General features: G+C 30.6%; 3 protein-coding genes and 2 long non-coding RNA genes across 7 annotated transcripts; 1 reads left to right on the plus strand and 4 right to left on the minus strand.

The window, feature by feature from the left end:
- Nucleotides 1-152: 152 nt before the first annotated feature.
- On the plus strand, nucleotides 153-12,860 carry LOC123659699 (28S ribosomal protein S34, mitochondrial). The gene is made up of 4 exons (XM_045594888.1): nucleotides 153-260; nucleotides 8,947-9,182; nucleotides 10,119-10,367; nucleotides 12,612-12,860. Exons 2-4 carry the CDS (start codon nucleotides 9,000-9,002, stop codon nucleotides 12,765-12,767), a joined length of 588 nt encoding a protein of 195 aa, XP_045450844.1. The 5' UTR covers nucleotides 153-260; nucleotides 8,947-8,999; the 3' UTR covers nucleotides 12,768-12,860.
- Nucleotides 4,472-6,821, minus strand: LOC123659702. 2 transcript variants are annotated; one of them, XR_006744066.1, is made up of 4 exons: nucleotides 6,606-6,821; nucleotides 6,445-6,519; nucleotides 5,855-5,938; nucleotides 4,472-4,669 (listed from the first exon to the last, which is right to left on the minus strand). It is a non-coding gene; the product is annotated as an uncharacterized LOC123659702 (long non-coding RNA). The 2 variants fall into 2 exon arrangements; XR_006744067.1 differs by lacking the exon at nucleotides 5,855-5,938.
- LOC123659701 lies at nucleotides 7,564-8,782 on the minus strand. Of its 2 annotated transcripts, XR_006744064.1 has the most exons (4): nucleotides 8,658-8,782; nucleotides 8,381-8,494; nucleotides 7,920-8,163; nucleotides 7,564-7,752 (listed from the first exon to the last, which is right to left on the minus strand). It is a non-coding gene; the product is annotated as an uncharacterized LOC123659701 (long non-coding RNA). The 2 variants fall into 2 exon arrangements; XR_006744065.1 differs by lacking the exon at nucleotides 7,920-8,163 and having other exon boundaries at nucleotides 8,658-8,769.
- On the minus strand, nucleotides 12,853-17,105 carry LOC123659700 (IQ domain-containing protein K-like). The gene is made up of 5 exons (XM_045594890.1): nucleotides 16,850-17,105; nucleotides 16,196-16,335; nucleotides 14,157-14,251; nucleotides 13,908-14,037; nucleotides 12,853-12,979 (listed from the first exon to the last, which is right to left on the minus strand). The coding sequence occupies exons 1-5, from the start codon at nucleotides 17,103-17,105 to the stop codon at nucleotides 12,905-12,907; spliced, it is 696 nt and encodes a 231-aa protein (XP_045450846.1). The 3' UTR covers nucleotides 12,853-12,904.
- Nucleotides 17,106-21,366: 4,261 nt separating this feature from the next.
- Nucleotides 21,367-25,867, minus strand: LOC123659544. The gene is made up of 5 exons (XM_045594753.1): nucleotides 25,519-25,867; nucleotides 24,225-25,412; nucleotides 23,171-23,956; nucleotides 22,777-23,069; nucleotides 21,367-22,166 (listed from the first exon to the last, which is right to left on the minus strand). The coding sequence occupies exons 1-5, from the start codon at nucleotides 25,864-25,866 to the stop codon at nucleotides 21,557-21,559; spliced, it is 3,225 nt and encodes a 1,074-aa protein (XP_045450709.1). The 5' UTR covers nucleotide 25,867; the 3' UTR covers nucleotides 21,367-21,556.

Raw genomic sequence — 25,867 nt, forward strand, 5'->3', positions numbered from 1 at the left:
TAAGTTAAAATTTCTCATCAGAATTTTAATCCAATGCACTTTACATTACATGATCAAATCGATAAAAACTTATACAAACTTGAATCGATTTATCGTGAGTACTAATAACGAATCGATTGGTTACTTCGCTATTTACATCCCGATGACAAATGTCAAAAATCAAAATGGGCCAATTATTTTGACTATTTTGATGACTTCCCCACTGTTACAATGTAGGTACTCTGTGCTGATGACTTAACGTCGAGATAACCAGTTATAACCTTATAACCAAAGAGTATATAAGTAAAGAGGTGTCACTCCATAGACACGGTCGAGCTCCGGGTTCAAGGTTTTGCTATACTTCAAGTCAGGGTTCGCCAAACCGATTCATAAAGGTAACCGTTTGAAACGGTTACCGTATGAATCGGATACCGATTGAAAAGGTTACCGTTTTATTTCGGTTCCAAAACCGTAATAAAACGGTTACCGATTAAACTGTAATACCGAAATATAACGTTATGTATTTCGGTTTTAAATGATTCGGAGAAGTAACAGAGGGTGACAAAATCTGTGAGCCATCGTTTAAAATGAAGAATCTGTAATGTTCCTTTGCTTTTATTGATAATGCTTGGTTTTTCATAAGACTGGCTTCTTTAACTATGAAAGTAATGAAGTTTTTTGTTTTGAATTATTTGTTATATGCAATGTAAACATTAACGCGAATAATTGTGTTTGCTCGCAAACGAAAAAAAAACCGACTTCAATTACATCGACAAGTAATACAACGTAGATCGACGAAAAAATAGTCAAGCAACTACGCGTTATCAAAGATTACTCAAAAAGTAGTTATCAGATCTCGATAAAATTTATATGTCACCACATGATAAACATCAGCTTTCGACTAAATAAAAAATTATCAAAATCGGTACACCCAGTAAAAAGTTATTACGGATTTTCGAGAGTTTCCCTCGATTCCTCTGGGATCCCATCATCAGACCCTGGTTTCCTTATCACGGTACCAAACTAGGGATATCCTCTTTCCAACAAAAAAAGAATTATCAAAATCGATACATCCAGTAGAAAGTTATGCGGTATAATACAACGTAGGTCGACGAAAAAAGCGTCAAGTAAAAACACATTATTAGATATAACTCGAAAAGTAGTTGTTAGATCTCAAATAAATTTAAATGGGACCAATTGGCACACACCACCTTTCGATTAAAACAAAATTTGTCGAAATCGGTCCACCCGCTCAAAAGTTCTGATGTAACATACATAAAAAAAAAAAAAAAAATACAGTCGAATTGAGAACCTCCTCCTTTTTTGGAAGTCGGTTAAAAAGAGATGAAAACTTGCTCGCGCCACGCCCGGGGCCTGTCGTCTATCACAAATAAATAAGTTTTAAGTAAAATCACGCAACACACGGGAGCGAATGAGATAGAGATATGGTGTACGTTCGGACCGCAATCCGAGCTAGCGCAGCGCAGCTACAAGAACGGGAATTGCCCGCTTAAACTTACGACGCGAACGTTATGCCTACTACCGGTTTATTTCGATACTGTATTACCGATATGATTCGGTTACCGAATGATTCTCTTACCGTCATTTTGATTCGATAAGTACCGTTTTATAAAGGTAAATAACCCATACCGGAATATCCCTGCTTCAAGTACCAACTTTGTGGTTGAGCTCTATTTTTTTCGTTAAATTGGTAATAATGAAGCAGTGTTGTTACTGTTATCCTACCGGAAATCGATAATAATGTGGAAAAAGGTCGATAAATTAGTCGATAAAATTATCGATACTTTTTGAGCACAGGGTTCTTAATTTTATAAATTTTATTTAAAATAAAGGTTTTTTGTATATATATAATGTATATTTAAAACTTCTTGGTATATACTACACTACTACTAAATTTCTTGGTACTACTACACTTAACCAGCGAAAAAAATCTACATTTTAAACAAAAATGAAGGTAATTGTTACAATTAAACATTACAAACATAATTATTATTTTGCCCTGATCACTAGTGTCTCGGTAGACATCACCTATCTATTATGTCATCGGCTTTATAAATAAATATTACAACAAATTATTTAACCTAATGTTCCTAGTATAGGCCGAGAGGAAAAAAAGCCGGACAAAACTCTCGTAGTCTTTTCAAATTTAAAGTTGTTATACAAAAAAAGTTACATTATTGAAGGCATGTCGACCACAACAGCTAACAAACAAATTTTATATTTTCGTAAACATACTGCGATACATCCCACAGCTCTCAGCACATTCTAGGCCTCTTTCTTCAAGTAGGAGAAGGATCGGAGCTTAATCCACCATTACAAAACAAATTAAATAGTAATTATCAAACAATAACAAACACTTTTACAAAACAAATGAAATAATAACAACTATTAATTATCAAACAATAACAAACAAAATGATTTAAAACATAAAAAACATGTTAACATAACAAATTCTTAATTATTAAGATATTAATTAATATTTAATTATAACATAGATGATTTACAAACATAACATAAACTTCTTTATAAATCAAATCAAAATAAATAAATATAATATCTTATAACATAGATAATTTACAAGCATAAACTTATTTACAAAACAAATTAAAATAAATAAATATAATATAATATCTTATAACATAAATGATTTACAAGCATAACATAAACTTATTTATAAAACAAATTAAAATCAATAAATATGAATAAATATAATATAAATCTTATAACATAGATGATTTACAAACATAACATAAACTTCTTTATAAAACAAATTAAAATAAATAAATATAAATAAATAAATATCTTTTTTTTTCTTTTTCTTTGATATGTATTATTTCTGTTTTTGGTGTACAATAAAGTGTATTATTATTATTATTATTATTATCTTATAACATACACACAGTCATATATTCCTATGTTAAGCAACTTAATGCTTGTGTTACAGGTAACAACTGACTGTACATTTTTTGAAATAAATAAACAGAAATAATATATATATATATATATATATATATATATATATATATATATATATATATATATATATATATATATAAATACACGTAGTACATTCAATCTCAGGCGGGAATCGAACCTGCAACCCGTGGAACAGTAAGTAACAATAACAAAAAAGATGATTTAAAAGCATAACAAACATTTACAAAACAAATTAAATAGTTTCTAATAGTAATTGTCAGCCAATAACAAAAAAGATGATTTTAAAGCATAAAAAAAAACATTAACAAAACAACTTAAATAGTAACAAATAGTAATTATCAAAAATTAACAAACAACATGATTTAACACTTAACGTAGCATAGTCACAAAAAAATCAACTCTTAAAAAGTGATACAAATGAAATGATCTCGCAAAACAGTAATTATCAATCAATAACAACCAAGACAATAAATTTGACCCATAACATATTCACAAAAATCTAAAATTTTTTAACGTTACATATGTAACGATCCGACATACAGTAAATAACAAACAAACATAACATATATATACAGATATTATCTAAGTAAAAACAATTCTGAAAAGCGTTATATAATGATCCTAGGCATACAGATAAAAAACATAATGATTTACAAACATAATAAGAACATATTTAGAGTAATCTTCTAAATTCTTATTTTTGTATTATTAAATGTTTGTAGTAGGTAATTCCATAAAGTACTACCGATTTTAAAAATTCTTTCACGGGATGCTACAATTCCATGTACGCCATTTAATGGTATGTGGATAAACGAACAGCGGATTATGGGAGAAAACGAAATAGCGAAAATCGCTTAATCTATGTGGGCCAAGCCACAGCGGAATTTTTTTTGTTTCTAAGCTAAAATATATACATTTAAAAACTTGGAAAACAAAAAACATTGCAAAGACATTAGATGTCAAGAAGAACTGCCAATATGTATGTTTTCTACAAACATTGTTTTATAGTACTGACAATATAAATATAAATATTCAACAAGAATCTTAAAAATTGTTATCTAAGCTTTGTCTTGATTACATTATTCTAATTGTATATTTTTGTCTTTATATGATTTTCTAATGAATAATAAACAAAGATTATGAATTAATTGATTTGTTTTTTTCTATAAAATGCTCATTACTTAATTGCAAACTAGTCTACTGCTTTATATTTTTAATTTGTAAGTCCTGAGATATAATAGCTTTGAAATGAATTTGGCTTTTGTTTACAAAATGACATAAAGGTTTAGATGGAAAGCACAATGAGCTCGAATCTTTCCACCATTCTTTAAAAGTAATATAATTGTTTAAGTCGTCTACTGGTTTATCAACTTTTAACGAATCTTTACATTTCTGACATTTCGTTCTAACTTATAATTTTGCAGCTAAATAACCACTAACATATACTACTGACTGCTCCAAAAAGTTACATAAATCATTTTCATATAAAAAGAAATCGATTTCATTGGGCAAAGACAAAACAGGATAAAATATCTCATCAACAACTTGAATGTCATCATTATTATTTCTATTAGGCATGTCAGTGCGGACCCTGCTAATATCGTTATAAGCTACAAATAATTTATTTGTGTCTTCCTCACAGTTCGCATTTCGACTGCCAAACGCTTTAAGCTTAATTTAGTTTGAGTCAAATGACTCAGCAGGATCTTCTCACGTTCAGTTAATGTAGAATCTGAAATTAAAAAAAAATCCTGTTATTATATATACATTTTTTTGTTGAAAGTATACAATATTATGTATAATGTGATCTATTCCTTTAATTTCATAAATTTTTACTTAAATATAATATTATAAAATAATTTATTGCTTTTATTATATTAAGATACATTTATTATTTTTATTTCAATATTAAACAACGCTAATATTGATATATTTTATTAGTGATCGTTACAGTTTAATATGTATTTAATTTTGCTTTAAATAATAACACAAGTATACGACAAAGGAATGCCCATTGCATGGTACAATTGGAATCATTGAATGTAATTATTATTTTTTCCCTTTTTCTTCAATTTACTTGAAATATTATAACAATAAAATATACGTATTTGATTACTAAGGAAAGAGCTATATCTAAATAAATTATTTTGTCATTCTATTTTTTAAACTATACTATACTTTAATAGTATAATATCGAAATATATATATATATATATAAATGTATAAAATATAGATAAATGAAACTGTTAAACATTAAAAATAATGTTAATGCATATTTAACAAAACTAAGCAAACTTTTGATTTATAAAATGTAAATTATTGATGCAGTATAATTAAAAATTGATTTGACTCTCATATGCTTGATATTATTCAAATGTGTACCGGGCTATTCATAGGTATAATGAAATAAATAATTTTCCCATAGAAAGAGTGTGTGCTTCTATTAATAACTGGCCTCAACTTTTAAGTGTATTGCAGCCAATGCAGACCACTTCGGATTAGCTTTATTTTCATAGAATTATATTAATGTATTAAACTAAAACACTGTAATAGTAATAAATGTTATGTGCAACAGAATAAATGTTTTTTTTTCTTTATAACAATATTCAGGACATATATACATATATATTGGCATTATATATTGGCCTGCAGTGTGTATATATATATATATATATATATATATATATATTTATATATATATATATATATATATTATGGATAGATACTAACTACTACTATTTACATAGTCTACCACATAACTACATTAATAACTACCACAACTTAATCTCTTGTAGTTGAAGTTGTAAATTATGATTTGAAAATAATTTCAAGAAAAATAATTTAAAAAGGAGTAGGCTACAAAGAACTATACTGAATTACATTCTTTGCTACATTAAAAGATTGTTGAAAATTATACCTCTATTTCTATTAGGTTTTCCCACAATTCTTTCATAGTTGCGAACAGGAACTTTAACATTTTCTACTGATTCATTCTGGGAAACTGTAATTACATTGATAAAAGTGAACAATAATAAATAAATATCTTTAACACATACACACGGTTGTCTTTTCCTAAGGTAAGCAACTTAACACTTGTTTTATAGACAACAACCAACATGCATATATATGCATATATATGTATATATATATATAAATTATAACATAATTATGTATAGTAATACACCCAGACTCAGGCAGGAATCGAACCTACAACCCCCAGAGCAGAAAATAGAACCAGCACAACTGGAATAACAGGCTACTCATCTAAATGTATAAAATTCAATTTTGAGACAAATAAACATTTAAAAAAAAATTAATACATAAAAATGTTTTAGTTGCTTATAATTATCTATGTAGTAACATATACAGTTAGAGAAATATTTTATATAATAAAGTGAACTTGTGTCATAAAATTAAATGCTAGTTAACTATATGCTTATAGTAGACATGTTACTTGTTAATGTTTTATGTAATCAAAAATGTGAAATTTTCATTTGTTATTCTTACCTAGTGTTTTTTCAAAAGTAAGTCCTTGTGGTGGCTGCGAAGTAGAGGGCAAAGGGAGAAAGCTGTATTCAGCATCTGAAAAATAGTAGTACAATATCTAAATATATCTAGTATCTATTACTTGTTATTTTTTTTTTTTACATTTTCCATTATTTAATCACTCTTAAATTATCTGAATTTTATTTTCTACTAGCTTCTACCCGCAACTTTGTCCACGTGGAATAGTTACTTTGGGCTAGCTGGGGAAGGTCTCAGAAGGAAAAAATCCGATTTTGAAACATTCTTCATTGGTGGTCCACTCTTATTGGTCTTTGCGAGATAATATATAGCCTATAGCCCTAGCCTTCCTTGATAAATGGGCTATCAAATACTGAAAAAAAAAATCAAATTGGTCCAGTAAGTCCAGAGATTAGCGCGTTCAAGAAAACAAACTTTTCAGCTTTATACTAATAGTATAGATTTGATATGAAATTATTTTTATTTTAAAATTAAAGTTAATGATTACTTATCTTGTTATATAGAAGATGAAAATGATTATTTTCCAAAGGTGTTATTCATAATCATTTTATAGAAAAATAAAACTAAAAATCTTATACTGCATTGGATCATTTGTATCATATGTTGTGAATCGTTGCATATATGTGTTAAAAGATATTAAAGATTCTCAGAAAGTGTTTTACATATATCTCTCATTTTATCAGCAATATGTATATCAATCAGCCTTAGATATCTGATATCTAAGGGCCAATATTATCTAGGTAAATGTATAAATAATAAATTAAATATATGTCAGATGATTTTTTAGAACATTGACTAACAATAATCTATTATATGATATTTATTACAACTGAGATTGTACTGCCATTATCAGTACAAAATATATTTAAAAATTATCTTTTTCTATACAGTACAATTGTGAACATTTGTATGGCTTTTATATAATCTCATCTTTATTTTTTTTTAAATTTTCAGTACATACTTAGTAAGACAGAGTTTTTGAAACAACAAGACATTGTTTTCAAGAAAACTTTTTGTCACTTATTAAAAATGTATAAGACTTGCAACAGCAAGTTATTAAAATTATAAGTAAGTTCATTTAATTAACAATAAAAATCTTAATTTTATCCATCATTAAAAATATATTACATAACCAAACATGAACTAACAAGATGCTGTACCTCTTAAAAACACTTGTTACTTCTAACAACATAACATAAATAAATATAATATAATAAAGTAGTTTACTCAATTTTAGATAAAATATTTTCATTGCATTGCACATTCTCTGAATTTGTTATATCTTGAAAACTAGAAAATAAAAAAGAATTTATCATAAACATCAATTAGCATATTATGAACCAGAAATAAGGCTAGACAAATAGCTAAACAAGAACATTGAGAAAAAATAAATATTTTCATAATTATGTTAATCATGTAATTTATAATTATCATAAACATATAAAAAAAATTTGCACCTTTCAAGACTTGAGATTTTTCTTTTTCTTCACCATATAAAGGAAAATCTACCAAAAGACTAGAAGACATCCAATGGTTGTGGCAAATTTAATGTTGGAATAGCATTTTTAATTAATCTATTGCCCTTTGTATTAAAATACTTTTTTTCAAAGTGATATCCACACAAATATTTAATTTCATGCAATTTTTTAACGGGTATGTAAGCAGTCTTCATTCCCAACTGCTTTGACCCAAGAATGACACCTGAGAGTAGAATTTTAATCGTCAATTTAAATTAAAAGTTTAAATTTTACATAATCTACAACTAGTTTTCTAGTATACATAAGTATGTATAATATTGTAATGTTACTTTATTACTACAGTTAGCAATTTACTGTTATAAAGATTATAAGTAGAATTTATTTAAATATTGTATTGTTCTATTGTTAACACCACAGAGCATAGTAATATTTACACTAACCGATCTGGATCAAGTGGAAACTTCTTCAAAAATACATTGGCTCCAGTCCAGGGGTCCTCTTTAGACCACAAATAGTACATTTTTGATATCTCACATTACGTTTCACTGTATTTTCTAAAGGAATGAAAACAGAAAAATATAGTATAAGTAATAAAAATATAGGTATAGCTATAAAATACTATTATTTTCTGTTGATATAGATATTAAGAACTTATTTTCAAAAGCAAAATTACTTCGTTCGACCAAAAAGACCAATGATTCAGGTTCAAATACAAACCCATAGTAAATCCCTAGAAGCGACGAATAATATTCTCACAATAAAGTATTAGGGCTCAGAAAATATATATGCAGAAAAAACTAAAAATCCAAAATTCCGGGCGTGGTTACTCGGTGGTTGCAATATAATATGGCGGACGGCGGTTAGGAAATAATTGTTCGAGTCAAAATTTGACAATTACGACGTTTCCGACGTTTAAATTTTTTCATTTTGACGTACAATTTTGCCAATTTATATAAAAATTCAAGTTTGGTATACAAAGTATAGCAAAAAAAGTGTCGCCCTACTGCTTATAACCAAGAATTCAATCGAATTGAACACGGGAATAAAACGAGAAAAGGCATGTCTTCGCCGGTTATTAAATATGTAGGAAGAACGACAAATTTTAAAGGCAAAACTCTTTGGGAAATAGTAGGAAGCCTTAAAAACTATGGAGTGGGTCGAATAATAATTCGGTCAGTATTTCAACGTTACCCTGAACCGAGCTTTATGAAAATTGTAAAAGTGGAAACTTGTCCAGATGAAGTGAGTTCATTTTATTTCTCTGTAATTCTTAAAATTCTTAATACTCAAATGCTTATTGCTAGTGTTTCTTAATAATAATATAGTTTCAATAAAAATGGCATTACATTTTTTTTCTTTTATTCGAACAGGGCGGCAGACAAGCGTACGGCTCACCTGATCGTAAGCGGTTACCGTAGCCTATAATCAGGGACACCAGAAGCATCGCAAGCCGAATGCCGACCCTACCCACGATCCACCATGGGAGCTCTGGCCTTAATACTCACCACAGGAACACAATACTATTTGAGACCAGTGTTATATAACTGATCATCTGTAATTTTGAGGTACGTCCCCAGACAGGCTCCTTCAAATTTTGAGCAGGATATTTCTATGAAACTGTAACATGTACATAAGAATAGGGTTGGATGATGGATCTTTTGGATTGAAGATCATAGAGTTTTTGGAACCAAGTTATTTATCAAGCGGTACACACATTGAGTGAGAGAGAAGCGAGATCACAAAAAGTAATAAGGCTTTTTCTCGACACTTAGTAAATGATAGTATAAAGTTAGATCTCGAACATGTGTCATATTTTAGTTACCAAAAAGTTATTATAGTGATTGAAAATGATGTTTAATATTATTAACTTTTGTTTATTTTTATACTCTGTATAAATAAAAATGAATGTTGCTGAGTGCATCATTCGAGAATGGCTCAACCAATTCGGCTAAATTTTATTTTTGTATGTTCCTTAAGCCCTACAGAAGGTTTTAATGTTAAAGAAAAAAAAAAAATCATTTTTATTATTAACTTTTGACAGAACGAAGTGTCTGGGCAGCTATAAATGTATTAATAATAGTCAATATTTACCATCCATATAAAGAAATATACATTTTAGACATGGTACCTTATGGCAGAAGAGTAAAAAAATTAAAGATAATTTTAAATATGTTTCAGGAGAGGCGAAGAGTTAAAGTTTGGGTTGAAAAAACTTTCAGAGGTAAAAAACTTCCCAATTTAACTGAAATTTACCGCACGTCATATAAGCCAGACTATAATCTCATCCCGAAACACGAGGAAGCAAAATTATTAGAATCAGCTCAGAATTATGAGAAATTATCTGAAGTTATTTTACCTAATACTATTGAAATGCCACCATTGATGAAGAAATTTATTGTAAAAGACTATGAGAAAAAGGGATTAGAGGTAATTTTAGTTAGACATTAATTTTGAGTTTTAAAATGTATTTTTATAATGAACAATTATTTCACTGTCCCAGGAAAATATACTACTAATTTAAATATTGAAAGTGGTAAAATATATTCATAATCACTGAAATTTTTAACTGAGTATCAAAAACTACATATAAAACAGATTTTTTGTTAAACTAAAAAACTAACTGAAAAGACGTATTTTAGACTCAGTGACCTCCAGTAATATATTCTTGTGTCAGGGGTCTGGAACCACACTCAATACATAACAAATGCTCAGACCACAGCAAAGATCTATATGCATATCTTATATATAAAATTCTCGTGCCAAAATGTTAGTTAAACTCCTCCGACACAGCTCGACGATTTTCATGAAATTTTGTGTGCATATTGGGTAGGTCTGAGAATAAACCAGCATCTATTTTTCATACCCATAAGTTACTACATTTATGCAGTTACTGCTTAAACTTATTCTAACTATATTTATTGTTTGCTCGCAATTGGAATATAACTGCCATCAGTTAATACAACGTAACTAGACGAAAAATAGTCCAGTAAATACGCGTCAAGAGTACTATTATCAAAGATTACTATCTGAAATTACTCAAAAAGTACTTGTCAGATCTCGATTGAACGCAAATGGAACCACATGACGAGCACCACATTTCAATTCATAAAAAATACTATGAAACAGGACATAATAAAATACAGTCAAATTGAAAATCTCCTCCTTTTTTTTTGAAGTCGGGTAAAAAGTGGCAGTTTTCATCCTATCGGAGGCTTCCTGACATTTTTGAATGTGAAAATTACATCTTCAAATATTATTTTACCATTATATAATTGTTAGATGATAACTTTTTATATATAAATTAATAGTGAAGGCTTTGAAAAAATAACAAAAAAAATTATGAGTGTGTGTTTAAGACCGCATGAAGTGAAAACTGCATTGGCAATCACAATTAAGCAATAAGTCCCGGGTTCCTCGATCGAGCCATTCACCGTTCAGAGGCGAAGAGCAGCTGTCTGTATCTTTCTCACTCGGGTACACTGGACGGTCCAAATTCACCCGATCGAGCGTTTCACTTCAGAGCGTGACAGATCAGCATAATTTAGTAACTACGAAAAAATGTGTGTGCGGTGTGCCAAAAAAAGTTTTCACTTTAAAAACAAACTTTAGAACATGTCACTACTTGATCTTGTTTGTAGAAGCTTCCTTGAAGATCTTTTGTTTTGTAGAAGCTAACTTGTTGAACTGATGAGATATGCAAATTTAACAGTTCACTTATCATAGTTTTCATGTGAAAGATTTTGTATTATTTATCAAACTTTGCTAATACTGTGTTAGGCATTACTGTGAAAAGTACTTTAGAAATATTGACAAATTTACTTTGTATTTATTTAAATAATCTGCATATTATAATTTTACTAGCTCACTCGGCAAACGTTATCTTGCCGCTAAACGCTATTTAAAAATAGGGGTTGGTGGTAAAAGGGTGATAATTTAGGGTTGTATGTATTTTTCAACGCCAAATCATAATAAAATAAAAAATAAATAATGTATCTAAAAATTAAACTAAAATTAGGGGTAGACTATCCTTAACATTTAGGGGGATGAAAAATAGATGTTGTTCGATTCTCAGACCTACCCAATATGCACACAAAATTTCATGAGAATCGGTCAAGCCGTTTCGGAGGAGTTTAACTACAAACACCGCGACACGAGAATTTTATATATTAGACTAGCGACTCGCCCCGGCTTCGCACGGGTGCAATGCTGATACTAAATATACTACAGAATGTCTTTATTTATAGTGTGAAGCTAGCTTATAGCATGGTTATTAACATAATAACAACAACATTCAAATATGCGTCGTTAGATTACACGTTGTTACAGAATGCGTTGAAGAATTAAAGGTTCAGTGCTCGTTCCTCGTAGGTGATAGCATGATAATATGTAGCCTATATGTTGACCCGACTTCTTAATAATATTCGTGCCAAATTTGAAGTAAATCCATGCGATATTTTTTGAGTTTATCCCGGACATACATACAGACAAATAAACAGACAAAAATTCTAAAAACTATATTTTTGGCTTCGGTATCGATTGTAGATCACACCCCAAGTATGCTTTAAAAAAAATATTCAATGTACAGTTTTGACTTTCCTACCATTTTATTTTATTATAGATATAGATTAGATTAATGATAATAATTTTCTAATTATAAATTTTTAATTTCAGGTCTTAAAGGATTATGTTATGCCTCTATCATACAATCACAGTCCCAACAGAATTCAGAGAATTGCTAAAGGTGATGAAAAACCAACAGTACAGTTTACTATGTCCTTAGGAAAACCTGCAAGTCCCTCTCTTTATGAGGGTGTTCAACTACAGTAACATGAATGTTTAATATCAGGATTAATAATGAATTAAATTGATAAGAATGTATAAATAGTTATAATGTTTTGAGTAAAACAATTTAGTTCAGAACTAATTTATTTATTTGAAATAAAATTAACATTTGAATGTAACCTTTATTGAGATGCAAATTTTTTTGCCAAATATGGATTTGTGTCTATTTCAGGTCTGTCGTGTTCTATATTTAGTTTCTGAAAGATAAAAGGACACGTGTAAAACATTGTACATAATACGCTTCAGCCTGTAATATCCCACTACTGGGCATTTATTTATTTTAGGCCTTATTTCCCCATGTAGGAGAAGGATCAGAGCTTAATCCACTACGCTGCTCCAATGCAGGTTGGCGGATATATTCCCTACTATGAGTAACGATCGCTATCAGGTGTACATGATAACAACCGGAACCGACGGCTTAACGTGCTCTCCGAGGCACGGTGAGTAGACCCGCTAGGACTGCACAAACACCTGTATGGCCAATGCAAATGTTTGTCATGTGCGGGGATCGAACCCGCAACCGCCAGCGCAACAGGTACCATCCATGGCTGTAACCGTTGCGCCAACGCGGCGTCAAAAATGTAATAATTACGTCTAAATTTATGAATTTCTCTTTCGAATCGTAGTTTAGACGTAAGTATAGTACCAATTACATATTAGGCTAGAAATATTATAGGCTAACAGGCATTGTATATAATTGTATCTATGTACATATACTACGATACTACGATATATAACAAAAGGTAGTATAAGGAAGTTGGTTTCGATGGGATTGTACTGTTCTGTATCAGCCTATATTTGTATATAACCTTCTTTTACGCAGAAAACGATGATTTGACTCGATCCACACTAGCGGTTAATGTACTTTTTTTACAGTCGATTACATTACGAAATAAATGATGTAGGTAAATTTGTACATCAAATTTTTAATAGTGCCAGTATGGATTCCTATACGTAACCTACGATTGAAATCTATAAAATATGTAGGTACAAAAATAATCCAAAACAGCCCCAAACTTAAAGGTAAAGTAAGTACAATTAAAATCCGTGATTTCTTCAAAAATGATAATTTTTTAAATTTAAAGTTTGAAGTCAGTAAGACATTTTGTTCTTAATTCAAATTACCTTCCAGAATTCACGCATCTCTTGTACTTCTTCTTCACGCTGTACAAAATATTGCCGAATAGTTTTTTGTATTAATGTAGCTGCATACTCTTCAGGCCAGAGCCAAGACTTTGGATAGTAAGGCCGGGGACTAATTCAGAAATATAGATATTTCAGTAAATAATTTATAACAATACAATACGCAAGAAAATTACAAAAAAAAGTACTATATGTATAGTATGAACATAATGAGCATTAGTTTCATCTTACGTTTTCTTAAGCTGTAAACGGACCCACGGCATATTGAATAGATGTAAATTGTCCAGTTTACGTTCTGGGTGGCGAGGGTTATTGTTCCATAGTATCTGGTATGATAATATATTACAATGAAACAATGTTTTCGGATTTTATCGCGGAAGATTTTGAGGATAGTCCTCCCGCGATCATGGTTGCGGTAAAGCAGGGGTTCCCAAACTTATTTTGTCTACTGCCCACTTTGAGAATAAATTATTTTATAGTGCCCCCCATTTTTTTACTGACTTAAAAACCACTATAACTTCAAATTTAATTAATTATTGCGAGCTTTATTAACGGAGATTAAACATTAATTCTAAAAGAGACTTTTACTATAACTCTCAAGAGTTAACTTGAGAACTGAGCGCAGTAGGTAGTACACAGCGGCGCTCAGGTCTCAAGTTAACTCTTAGGGCTACACTTGCCAGTGAGAAAGATTGTTGAAACGCAACTTTAATTATGTATTTAGACAGTATCTTTTATTCAAAATAAAAGAAACATAATCGATTCTAATATAAAAACTTTTGTGAAGGATGATTTAAATCGTCCCCCAAGTCTCTACACAACGCCACCATTTTTTTTCTGGGTCTCACCGCTCCCCTTTATGTCTGCAGCGCCCACCAGGGGGCGTTATCGTCCACTTTGGGAAAGGCTGCTGTAAAGTATCGAAACGTCGGGCATCTAAAAAACTTGATAAACCGCGATAATGCCCGAAAAAGTTGTTTCATGGTAATGAGTGAAATTCGCGTAAACATTAGAGAAAAATACGATATTATATTTTATTTATTAATTATACAATTTTGATAACATAAAAAACAGATGCAACATTGAAAACGAATATAATATTATAACGAATAACTTTTTTTTAAAATTGATTAATAGCTTTTATTTAAGTTGCAATTTACGTATGTATGTATGTTTGCTAGGGTGAAATCTTGCAAGTTAACTTTGAAGCATATTTCTTAAACTGATTGAGCTGAAATTTTGTACACATATTTAGTTTGGATGATATTACATGTTAAGTTATATTACGTAATTCTAAATTTAACATGGCGCCCACACCCAAGTTGGCGGAGTATTTATTTTTAAATAACCTCTGCAATATGAGTATCAAATGAAAGGGCTTGCTGAGAATAGTTTGAAACATTAAGTGACGTCACTCTAAAACCAAGATGGCGAACTTTTAAAGTTTGCGGTCTAGTCATTTTTAATGAACTACAATATGGATAACAAATGAAAAGGCTTGCTGAGAACAGCTCAAAACGTGAAGTGATGTCACTAAATCAAATATGGCGGACTTTTAAAGATGGCGGTCTAGCTATTTTTTTATACACTCCTCCAATATTGGTACCAAATAAATGGAACGTAACTCGAAAAATAAAAGAAAGTTTGTCCTTTCCTACAATATGGGTACCAAATTTTGCCTTTGCCAAACCAGGTTTGCTGAAAATACCAGACTAAGTAACCTCCCCAATGATAACTAAGAAGTAAAAAATAAATCAGAGAAAAAAAAAACCTTTTAAAAAACTAGCTTTTATTTTAAATGCGCTAAAAAGAATAAAATAATTATTTTCTTCAAAAAACTGTCTATCAACATAAAAATCTTTTTTATCATGTAAATTGTGCAATAACGTTATATGTTTATAGTAAAAGTTTTTTAATGTTTTATTGTGTTAGTTTTTTTTATTCTTTTTAATGCATTTAAGATGATAGTTTGTTTTTTTAAAAGTTAATTCTTTAATTTATTTCCTTTCTAAATAAAAGATAATCTTATTTATTTGGATCTATTGGTTTAATTATATCATATTGGTTCGATGGTGCGAATTTTAGAACTTAGTCGTGAGTAGTAAATCTATTTAATAAAAATATGAACTTAGTATGAGAATATTAAAGGAAATGAATACTGAAACAAATACGCCCAAAATTTAAATATAAACAACCGCGTTTAGTAATAGTCATTTTCTTGATTTGTAACAATGTGGTGGCACATTGTTACAAATGTACTCTAAGGTTACCTGTACAATGTGATCAATGCCGTTAAAAAAACACTTTTGAATCTTCAAAGCGTTCCACAGCTGAGCTTTGAAAAGCGTTTCCTCTAAAGCGGGTATGAGATAAATAAAAATTTTATATTTTATATAATCATGTTCTGTTTCTGAAATTAAAGATTGTGATCATAAGAAATACGTATATACATATATTCATCTATGAAGGCGGCAAGGTCAGATGAGGTTAATGGCGGATTTCAGGAATAAAATATAGAGTAAGGATAGTCTTTATCAGCAGAAGGTAAAACGGGCCCACACGGATTGGTTTACCTCAGCTAAAAACTAAAACTTGGTTTCATAGTTGCAGAATAAAATTTCGAATTAGAAGTGGAGATCGATAAGGGAAACAGTTGTAAGTCAAATAGCTTTATCAGCGGACGGAGAAACTGATGTTAAACGAGAAAATAACGTAAATTACGGTATATATAATTAGGTAATAAGGTACGATGTGTATTTTTATAATAAACCACAATGTTTGAAAAAATGATGACAAAGAATGTTATAAAAGTAATTTTTGGTGATTGTAAAACGAATTTTGAGTGCTGATGCTATTTTTACTCAACAAGGCATTTTATAAAACATTACGTTTTAAAAATTGAATATATACAATGTAAAACTAACTTAAAAACGTAGGTTTTCCAAGTATTTCCTTTCTACTCTCTGTATATTCTTCTATTGCTTTAAGAGTCTTATCACTTTCTTCTATGATTTCATCCCATTTAGCTTTGTTCCTTCTTTTTATTAGTACTGGAAATTCTATTTCCGAACAAGGTAAACTGTCTGGTAGTGTAAAAGTAGTTAAATTCTCTTCTAAGTCAGTAATCGCCGATTTTATTTCTTTTGACTTGCCCTTGCGGTCTGTTCCTTTTCCTGCCATTGTTTTTACTATTATCGTAATATAGTGCTGACTTCATGCAATATTAACACAACTTTTGTAATGATATTTGGACATACGTCTCTTTTATAACTTTTTTTGTTTTATGACGTTTTCCTATCTTTTTATGTAATCGTAGTTATTATATCTTGTTTTTTTGGAATTGTCCTAATTGGTAAACAAACCGCTGTCAATCGTAATTCACGTTTTTTCCGCATTTATCACTCACTTTCACAAAATATTAGCTTACGGACATTTGTAAAACTCCATTTACTATTTATTTCACTAAAAACAAATATCAATTTATCATTTTAAACACATAAAAACTACAAAATACGAATTCCGAGAGTACAGATAACTAATATTTTCGAATATGACATTTCAATATCTTTTTTTATAAGGCAAATAGGGATGTGGTCATAATATTTTTAGAAGTGAATGAGTATAAGTGAATGAACAGCATGAGCGATAAAATAGGCCATGTTCTTTAACTATATTTTAAAATTTCACGAATTATAACTTGTTAAATAATATTACAGTAAAGCGATTTGTTATTTATTTGTATTTTGTTATTAATTGTTTTTTTTTCTTCTTTTTTTTTATGTTGAGCGCACAAAAAAAATGCTTACAAAATATTGCAAATGTCAATCATTTATGGTAAAGTGTTCATTGTAAAGGTTTTATTTTATATTATGAATATTTCTGAATATCAATTTCATCCTGAACATTTTTAATGCTATCCCATATAATATTAAAGTATACCACATAGCAACGGCATAAACGTTTACTGTAGTTCACAGGAAAAAATTTTGAGACTTTAGGATGAGACTTAAAATTACCCAATGAGAGCTTCGTGGAGTACAATGTTATTAGTCCTTTTTTTAGATGTTAGAGAGAGTGTGCCGCCGGCGCAAGGTTTTTTATTCATAGTAAATACAAATAATGTGACAATAATATTAATAGGGTCGACTTTTTTTAGACACAGGCGGCCCCTTTATTTTGTTGTAAATTTTATTTTTGGCTTTTTTTTTACCGACCATATCACATAAACGAAATATATAGGGGACTGTCCACTTTGTATGGGGGTTTCGGCCCCGAGTGGACAGTCACTGAGAATAATAATTATATATTAAGTTAGTAGTACTAACAAGTATGAATTAGAAAAATGATATAGTTTTGTATCCAGGTGTTTCATTTTTTGTTTTTTTGTGGATAATTACAAGAAGGTTTCTGAAATAAAAAAATCATTGTTTTGTTATTTTTGTTTTACCAATCGGATTCGTACGTTAACAGAATGTTATCTAAAAACTAGGCAGGTAGATTTATAAAATCTTGAAACCTTTTTCAGCCCAAAAACCAAATAATTTCATGACATGGCCACAACAACCTACTGTCCGTCGACCAACCATGCAGTTGCAATAATATTTTTTTATGGCTTCTCTGCCTGACCTTTATTGTTTACATATAAAATAAATACAAAATATATTTTCCTACTTATGAATATGCCTACTGTGTATTTTACGTCGCAGTAGTGATGAATTCTCGGTTGACGGAAAACCTTACAGTAGGTTGCTTTATCACCATGAAAGCAACATCGAAGTCAAATGAATGTATGAAGCAAAAGTCTGTAGTTTAGGGTTGCCATAATAAATAATATTTTCAATAAACAAATAAATCGATTAAATCGATAATCGAATTTAATATAATTAATTGCTTGCTTTTTATTTAGTCAATAACAATGTTTCTAAAATAGTTTATTTTTCACGAAAGTTAAATGTTTTTTTACTAAATACACTTTTATAGACTTTTTTTAGACTTTTTTCTTATTAATTCGATTTAACAATACTTTTAATCGATTTTAACAAATAATTGATTTAAAAATATTTTAAAATCGATTGTTCATTAATAATAATTGTTTTTTTAAGACTGGCAACGTGTTGTAATCAAATCACCAACCGAAAATAAACTAGAAGTATATAATTAATGAATTAAAATACTTATTAAATAAACTTTTCATCAGTTTATATTGATAAAACTGCAATTCACGAATAAACATGATTTAATTTATGAAAATTATTGGTATATTTGTTTTTTTGTATGAATTCTGTTCACCTTGGGCCAAAATGGACAGTCCCCTTTGTTGCCTTTTATGCTCGATGCTCGATTAATATTTTTTTTTCGTAATTCTGTACCTCTACTAATTCTTAGCAAATTAAAATATTCAATATATTATTAGGTTTTGAAATAATTTTAGCAATATGGTATCATTAAATATTTCGATGTGAAATTAATTTTACTTTGTCTATGGCTTATTGATATTGTTCATTCATTTGCTCTTTGTGTCACTTCACTAAGCTACACTATACTCTAATTGTCTGTGGTCATAAGTACGCCATATTTGTTTACCAATTAGGACAATTCCAAAAAAACAGACCTTACATTCTATTTGTTATTATAGCATTCTGAAAAAACCTGTCTTATTCTATAAGTATTAATTAATGTTTAAATATTTATTGTTGGCAAATAAAAAAAAAGAATATACGATTATAACAACAAACACAACAAATAATTACTATAAAATAATTATAGCATAGCTTGCGATAGTTACAAGCTTATGTATACTATTTTTAACCGACTTCCAAAAAAGGAGGAGGTTCTCAATTCGACTGTATTTTTTTTTTTTTTTTATGTATGTTACATCAGAAGTTTTGACCGGGTAGACCGATTTCGACAAATTTTCTTTTGATCGAAAGGTGTGTGTGCCAATTGGTCCCATTTAAATTTATTTGAGATCTAACAACTACATTTCGAGTTATATCTAATAATGCGTTTTTACTTGACGCTTTTTTCGTCGACCTACGTTGTATTATACCGCATAACTTTCTACTGGATGTACCGATTTTGATAATTCTTTTTTTGTTGGAAAGGGGATATCCCTAGTTTGGTACCATGTTAAGGAAACCAGGATCTGATGATGGTATCCCAGAGAAATAGAAGAAAACTCTTGAAAATCCGCAATAACTTTTTACTGGGTGTACCAATATTGATAATTTTTAATTTAATCGAAAGTTGATGTTTATCATGTGGTCACATATAAATTTTGTCAAGATCTGATGACTACTTTTTGAGTAATCTTTGATAACGCGTAGTTACTTGACTATTTTTTCGTCGATCTACGTTGTATTACTCTTCGATGTAATTGAAGTCGGTTTTTTTTTTCGTATGCGAGCAAGCACAATTATGAATCACGAAACATTGAATGTGGGGAGGATTAGTTTTTGTGATGTAGTATTTATAAAGAGGTCGTTGAAATGCGATTTATTGTGACGAAGAAGGAGAGAGGGATCCAAAACGGTATGAGTTACACAATTACATTACTTAAATAGAATTATTTTGAATAGTTACATTTAAATAATTGCTGTGTGGTTAGGCAATAAAGAATACCTTATTGGTGATATGTGATGAGGTATAAAAATGTCCAGAAAAACATTAAGGTTGCAAGATATTATGATATGTAACTTATGTAAGGGTTATTTTTTACTTAAAAAATACACGTGAACGTAATATCTCATTACAGCCTCACCAGCCAAGCGGCTGGACCGATTTTGACGGGACTTTTACTGGCAGATAGCTGATGTAATAAGGAGTAACTTAGGCTACTTTTATTTTTTTATTTTTATAACTTCGAACTGAACAATAACTATTTTATTAAATTCCACGCGGACAAAGTCACAAACTACAAATGTAATTTTCTGTATATTCTTTTTTTTAAGTGCAATAAAGTATAATAGTGGTCGCCTAGTGGTCAAAATTCGACTATAATTAAAAAAGTTAATTTGAAAAAAAAAAAAACAGAAAATAATGAATATAAAGAACCTTTTTTGATAAAAGGTTCTTTATATTTATTATTTTCTGTCAATTTGAGTTTTCAATTTGAGTACAGACTTTGACAATCAACAAAATAGTATAATATGCGTGTGTGTGTCAAATACACGGTAGTGTGTTTAATATTTTATTTATTTATTTACTTATTTATTTATTTATTTATTTATTTATTTAATATTGATTCAATGTATTTATTATGCATAATTTAAAAAAATATATTAGCATTCTGCACTTCTATAAGTGTGCAAAATTTCATACTCCTCTGTTTAATCCTGTCGCAATTTACGTAAAAAGGGGTACAAAGTTTTTGCTTCACGTATTAATATATAGATAATAATTATCTAGTTTAAAAATTGGAATGAGTAAGAATAAGTACATATTTTTAGAATATGTAATTTATTTTACAAAATAATTGCACAAGCATTTACATAATATCTCTGGACCTTACCGTCCAAAGGTTAACAATAAATTAAACATTAAATTAATTATTTTTAAATAAACGTTAACTTTTTAAAGTTAATGTAATAAAATAAAACTTAAAGCGGTGGCTTCTGGAAATGCGTCTTCTCTTAATAATGCGTAAATTTTCCAGTGACTTGTGAGATCCAATCCAAATAGTGAGCAACTTTCACGTAGACACCTGGTACGCCAGCTTGTCCGCAACCGATACCCCAGGATACAACACCAACCAACTGCCATGTGCCACTGCGTTCACAGACCAGTGGACCACCGCCATCACCCTTACAGGCATCTTTACCTTCTTCTCCACCAGCACATATAAAACCAGGGTTTAGTTCATAATTGTAGCCTAAGCGTGTTTGTCTCAACTGCTGTTGACATTGTACATGGGGAAGAATTGGTACGTCGACTTCTTTGAGTATATTTTGGTATTTCCCATTGGAGCCAAAAGCATCTTTTCCCCACCCGGTTGTCCAACATCTCTGACCACCATACTCTGTGTATTTGTCCGGAAGACAAGCAGGGCTAATATGAGGGTATTTGGTCCAGTCAACGGGATGCTCTAGTTTCAAAATAGCAAGATCATTATCCAATGTACCAGCATAGTATTGAGGATGTACATGTACAGATATAACGTCTCTTTCAATGTAAGGGTAGAATTCAACATCGTGATTGACATCCCATTCGCCTAAGCGTACTCGTAACTCGAAGCCTTTGTATCTATAAAAGAAAAGTTAATATTTGAACAATTGAATTTATAATTCAGAAATAAAGTAATATATTTAAAGACCAAGTTTCTTATGGTCGTTAACACTATTGCACGCCTCCGACGAGGCCTACAAAATTTATGAAAAAATATGGGAAGCGCTTACACTTAAACCTCTGTGTTTTTATAACGTTAATATGCTATAAAATATACACTTATATATATAAAAAATATGAAACTATAAATTAAATATTATTTGAAGACTTTTTAATACTATTTTATATTATAGTAACAAGAATCGAATAAATAAATATTATGTCGGACGTCAACATTTTTGATGTACGGATTATAGCAAAATAACGCAAGAACCGCTTGACGAAATAAACTGTTTTTTTATTTTATTAAGCCAGGAAGCCTATTGAATATGAATGCTGAAAAATTCTTCAAGTTTTTACGATAAATATTTTTAGTTTCTACAATAATTAAATAAATGAATCAGAGTCATCTGTGATTATCTGCTAGAATTAAGTCGATCAATCAAATTGTACGGTCGATCATTAGTTTCTAAATAAGCCACTAGAGGGCGTAGAGGCGTGAACTTTTGGATTGTCCAAATATACTTACGATTTTATGCAGTGAGCTGCTGTCATGATGTGAAGTCCATCAATAAGTGTTCCACCACAAACATAAACTGATTCTTTGGGATCCTTCTTCAAAATAGCGGCTTGCCAAGGATATTCACCGAATTCACTGTCACCGTCGATGTAGGAAGGCGTCTTGATTCTTCCATTAATACCTTGGGAATTTCTTATGCCGCACTGGCCACGATTAGAAGCTTGTGGTCGAAGAGGTCGGCGACAGCATACTTGATTTTGTTGGCATTGAGGAATTTGGGGTCGACCAAAGTATCCTTGACGCTAAAATAAATTAACAGAAACTTATATGTGTTCAGAATATCAAATTAACTAAGAGTAGCTGAAATGTTGGTAGTTAAGGTTGTGGAATTTAATTGTTTTACCTCTTGAATATTTGTGCTTTTAGGAACGTCTGCCATAATTTCTCTTTTCTTTCTTTTATCGGGAAATCGAATCGCTTGGCCTCCCCGGTTTGCCCCAGGATTAGAAGGAATAGATAAGGAACGAGAATATGCGTACCGATTGGCGTAAGTGCCGCCTCTGTTACCGCTACCATTAACTGATATTTCAGAACCGAAAAAGTCATAATCTTGATTTTTATTTTGACCAAAATATTGAGCATCGTCAGTATCATCGTAATAGTCATCGTTGTCAGTCGATGTTTCAGGTAAATGTGAGTTTACACGGTAGAGGTTTTTATAATATGAAGAGTACGGCGAATAAATTGGTGGTCTATTTATACCGTAATGTTCAGGATGAATAAAAGGAGTATGTGGTCTATTTGAGTAGTGGTTAAAATAAGGATTATAATGATGATAATGTTCATGTTTATTCAAAAGATATTGCTTTTTCTCATGGAATAGATGACCTAATTTATTGATGACATGTTCATTTGGAGTAACATGTAAATTAACGAATGGCTTAACTAGTTTCTCTCCATAATCGTTTTTCGTTACTTGGATAGCTAATAGTGGATTAACGGAAAGTAGTCCGAGATTTAGACCACCTCCGTTTAATGCAGGGCCGTACGGATTAATCAAGGGATTTGAATTATAGGGATTAATAGGATAACCATTGGAAGGCTGGGGCAACCCAAAAGAGACACCAAACGTGGGCTGAACTTGTTTGTTGCTATTACCACCATTTCCACCAGTAAACCCGAGGAGGCGCTGCAGTAATATATATTTTATATTTAAAAACGTCTTTCAAGTTGTGTTATATTAGTGTCAATGCCCATTGTTTAGTTATCTTTTTGTGAGTTAACTCAATCAGATGGTTTAAAGTGTTCGTCGTAAAAACTTATCTGATTGAATAAGGGTTACCCCAGTCTTAATGTTTAGGTGAATAGGGTGCAAACAATGGAAAGGATTATTTAAAGACTGATGACGTAATTTGTATGTTGGTTAATATTAAGTCAGATAATATTTTTTTACTTACCGGTTCAATTTCTTTTGCTTCTTCTTTTTCCTTCACATCGCTGACATCTCTTTTGCTGACCTTCTTAGTATCAGTAACATTTTGGTTGATATTTGTATCGGTAGTAGTCTTATTTAAGTTGTCTAATTGTTCATCAGTCAGTGCTGTAATCTCACTGCCCTTGTTACGAGGATCTATTGGCAAATATAAGTCATCTCTGCGTCCAATAATTTCTTGACTAGGACATTGATCGTAGTTTACGCAGACGCAATCAAAACTTTGAGCTTTAGCCTCATGATAATTTTGTTGATACAGGTTGTTCTGACCAAATGTTGCTGGTCCTGAATTGTACAAATTGTTGCTAGATCCCACGTGAAGTTCTTTTTTGTAAAATTCTCCATTTTGAGAAGCATATGAACCCAAAGTGTTACCGTATCGCTGATCTTCGAAAGCATTATTAGTAAATTGGTTAGGTAACCCTTGATTTAGTACATTGTTACTGCCTTTATTAAAATTATTGTAGTTATACTGAGATTCATTTATAGTATCAGTTTCATAAACGGGTTTACCACTAGGAGAAAAACTGCCAGTCATAGGTCTAAATCCACCCGAACTTACAGAGTTGAAGTCTCCTCCCGAAGATGTTATAATGTCAGAAGCTTCTTGTGTATTTATTTGAGATGCTAAATGGCCAAAAGATCCAACTGGAATAGCTACTGGTTTTATTATAACTTTTGGTTCTTTTTCGGACTCACCATGTACATAATGGTGATGTACATGTTGCTGTACTACGGATTCCGTTTTAGTGTTGCTGTGCACACCTAAAGGCTCCTTATGGTAAGATGGCTTTGACTGTTCAAACGTATACGGTCCATTACTCCCATAACTAGGTGGTTTTGTTACATAATTAGCCTCGAATCCATTATAGGTACCACTACTTTGAGAAAATTGATAGTTGTTTCCTGCAATACCATATTTATCAGCAAAACCTGGGCGCCCATTTCCGCCATAGTTTGGTCTCTTAGACGGGTACTTCTGGGGACGAGGAGGGTACTGCATTGGTCTCGGTGGTCCATACGCCCTTGGTGGACCTCTTATAGGAATGGAGGCAACGGGCTTGCCAACGGGCTTAATGTCTACAGGTTGAGCGTAAATTAAATCATCTGGTGACAGATATGTTCTTTTTTCTTGAGATTCATCATCATCACACTAAAATAAAAATAAAAGTTTTGATATATATAAAATATTTCCACGTGATAGAATATAACATACAAATATTAAAATATTTAAGAAGATAAGTATTTCTAATTATTACCTGTATAAGTCCTAACGTGCAAAGACGGCTTTTTATTAGATTTCTTGCCTCTGTGTCGTCTCCAGCATCTAAAGCTTCTTTTATATTTGGGTCGCTATATACGTCATCAAAACCGCTTAGACTTCTGCCTTGTGATCTGCTAACTAATTCATCTACAATACCGTCAAGAACTGTGCCATTCGTATTAAAATTGTTTTCCTGTGCATCAGACATTTCTTCTCCTTGTAACAATTCAGTCGATTTGTCGTTACTTTCATCTTTCTTGTTGTCATCTCCTCCCCAAGACCAATCAGCTGATATATTCGCTATTGTCAATAGCAGAACACAACAAAATATAAATAACCGCATG

This window comes from Melitaea cinxia, chromosome 14 (assembly GCF_905220565.1).
Source record: "Melitaea cinxia chromosome 14, ilMelCinx1.1, whole genome shotgun sequence".
In the NCBI taxonomy this organism is placed as follows: Eukaryota; Metazoa; Arthropoda; class Insecta; order Lepidoptera; family Nymphalidae; genus Melitaea; species Melitaea cinxia.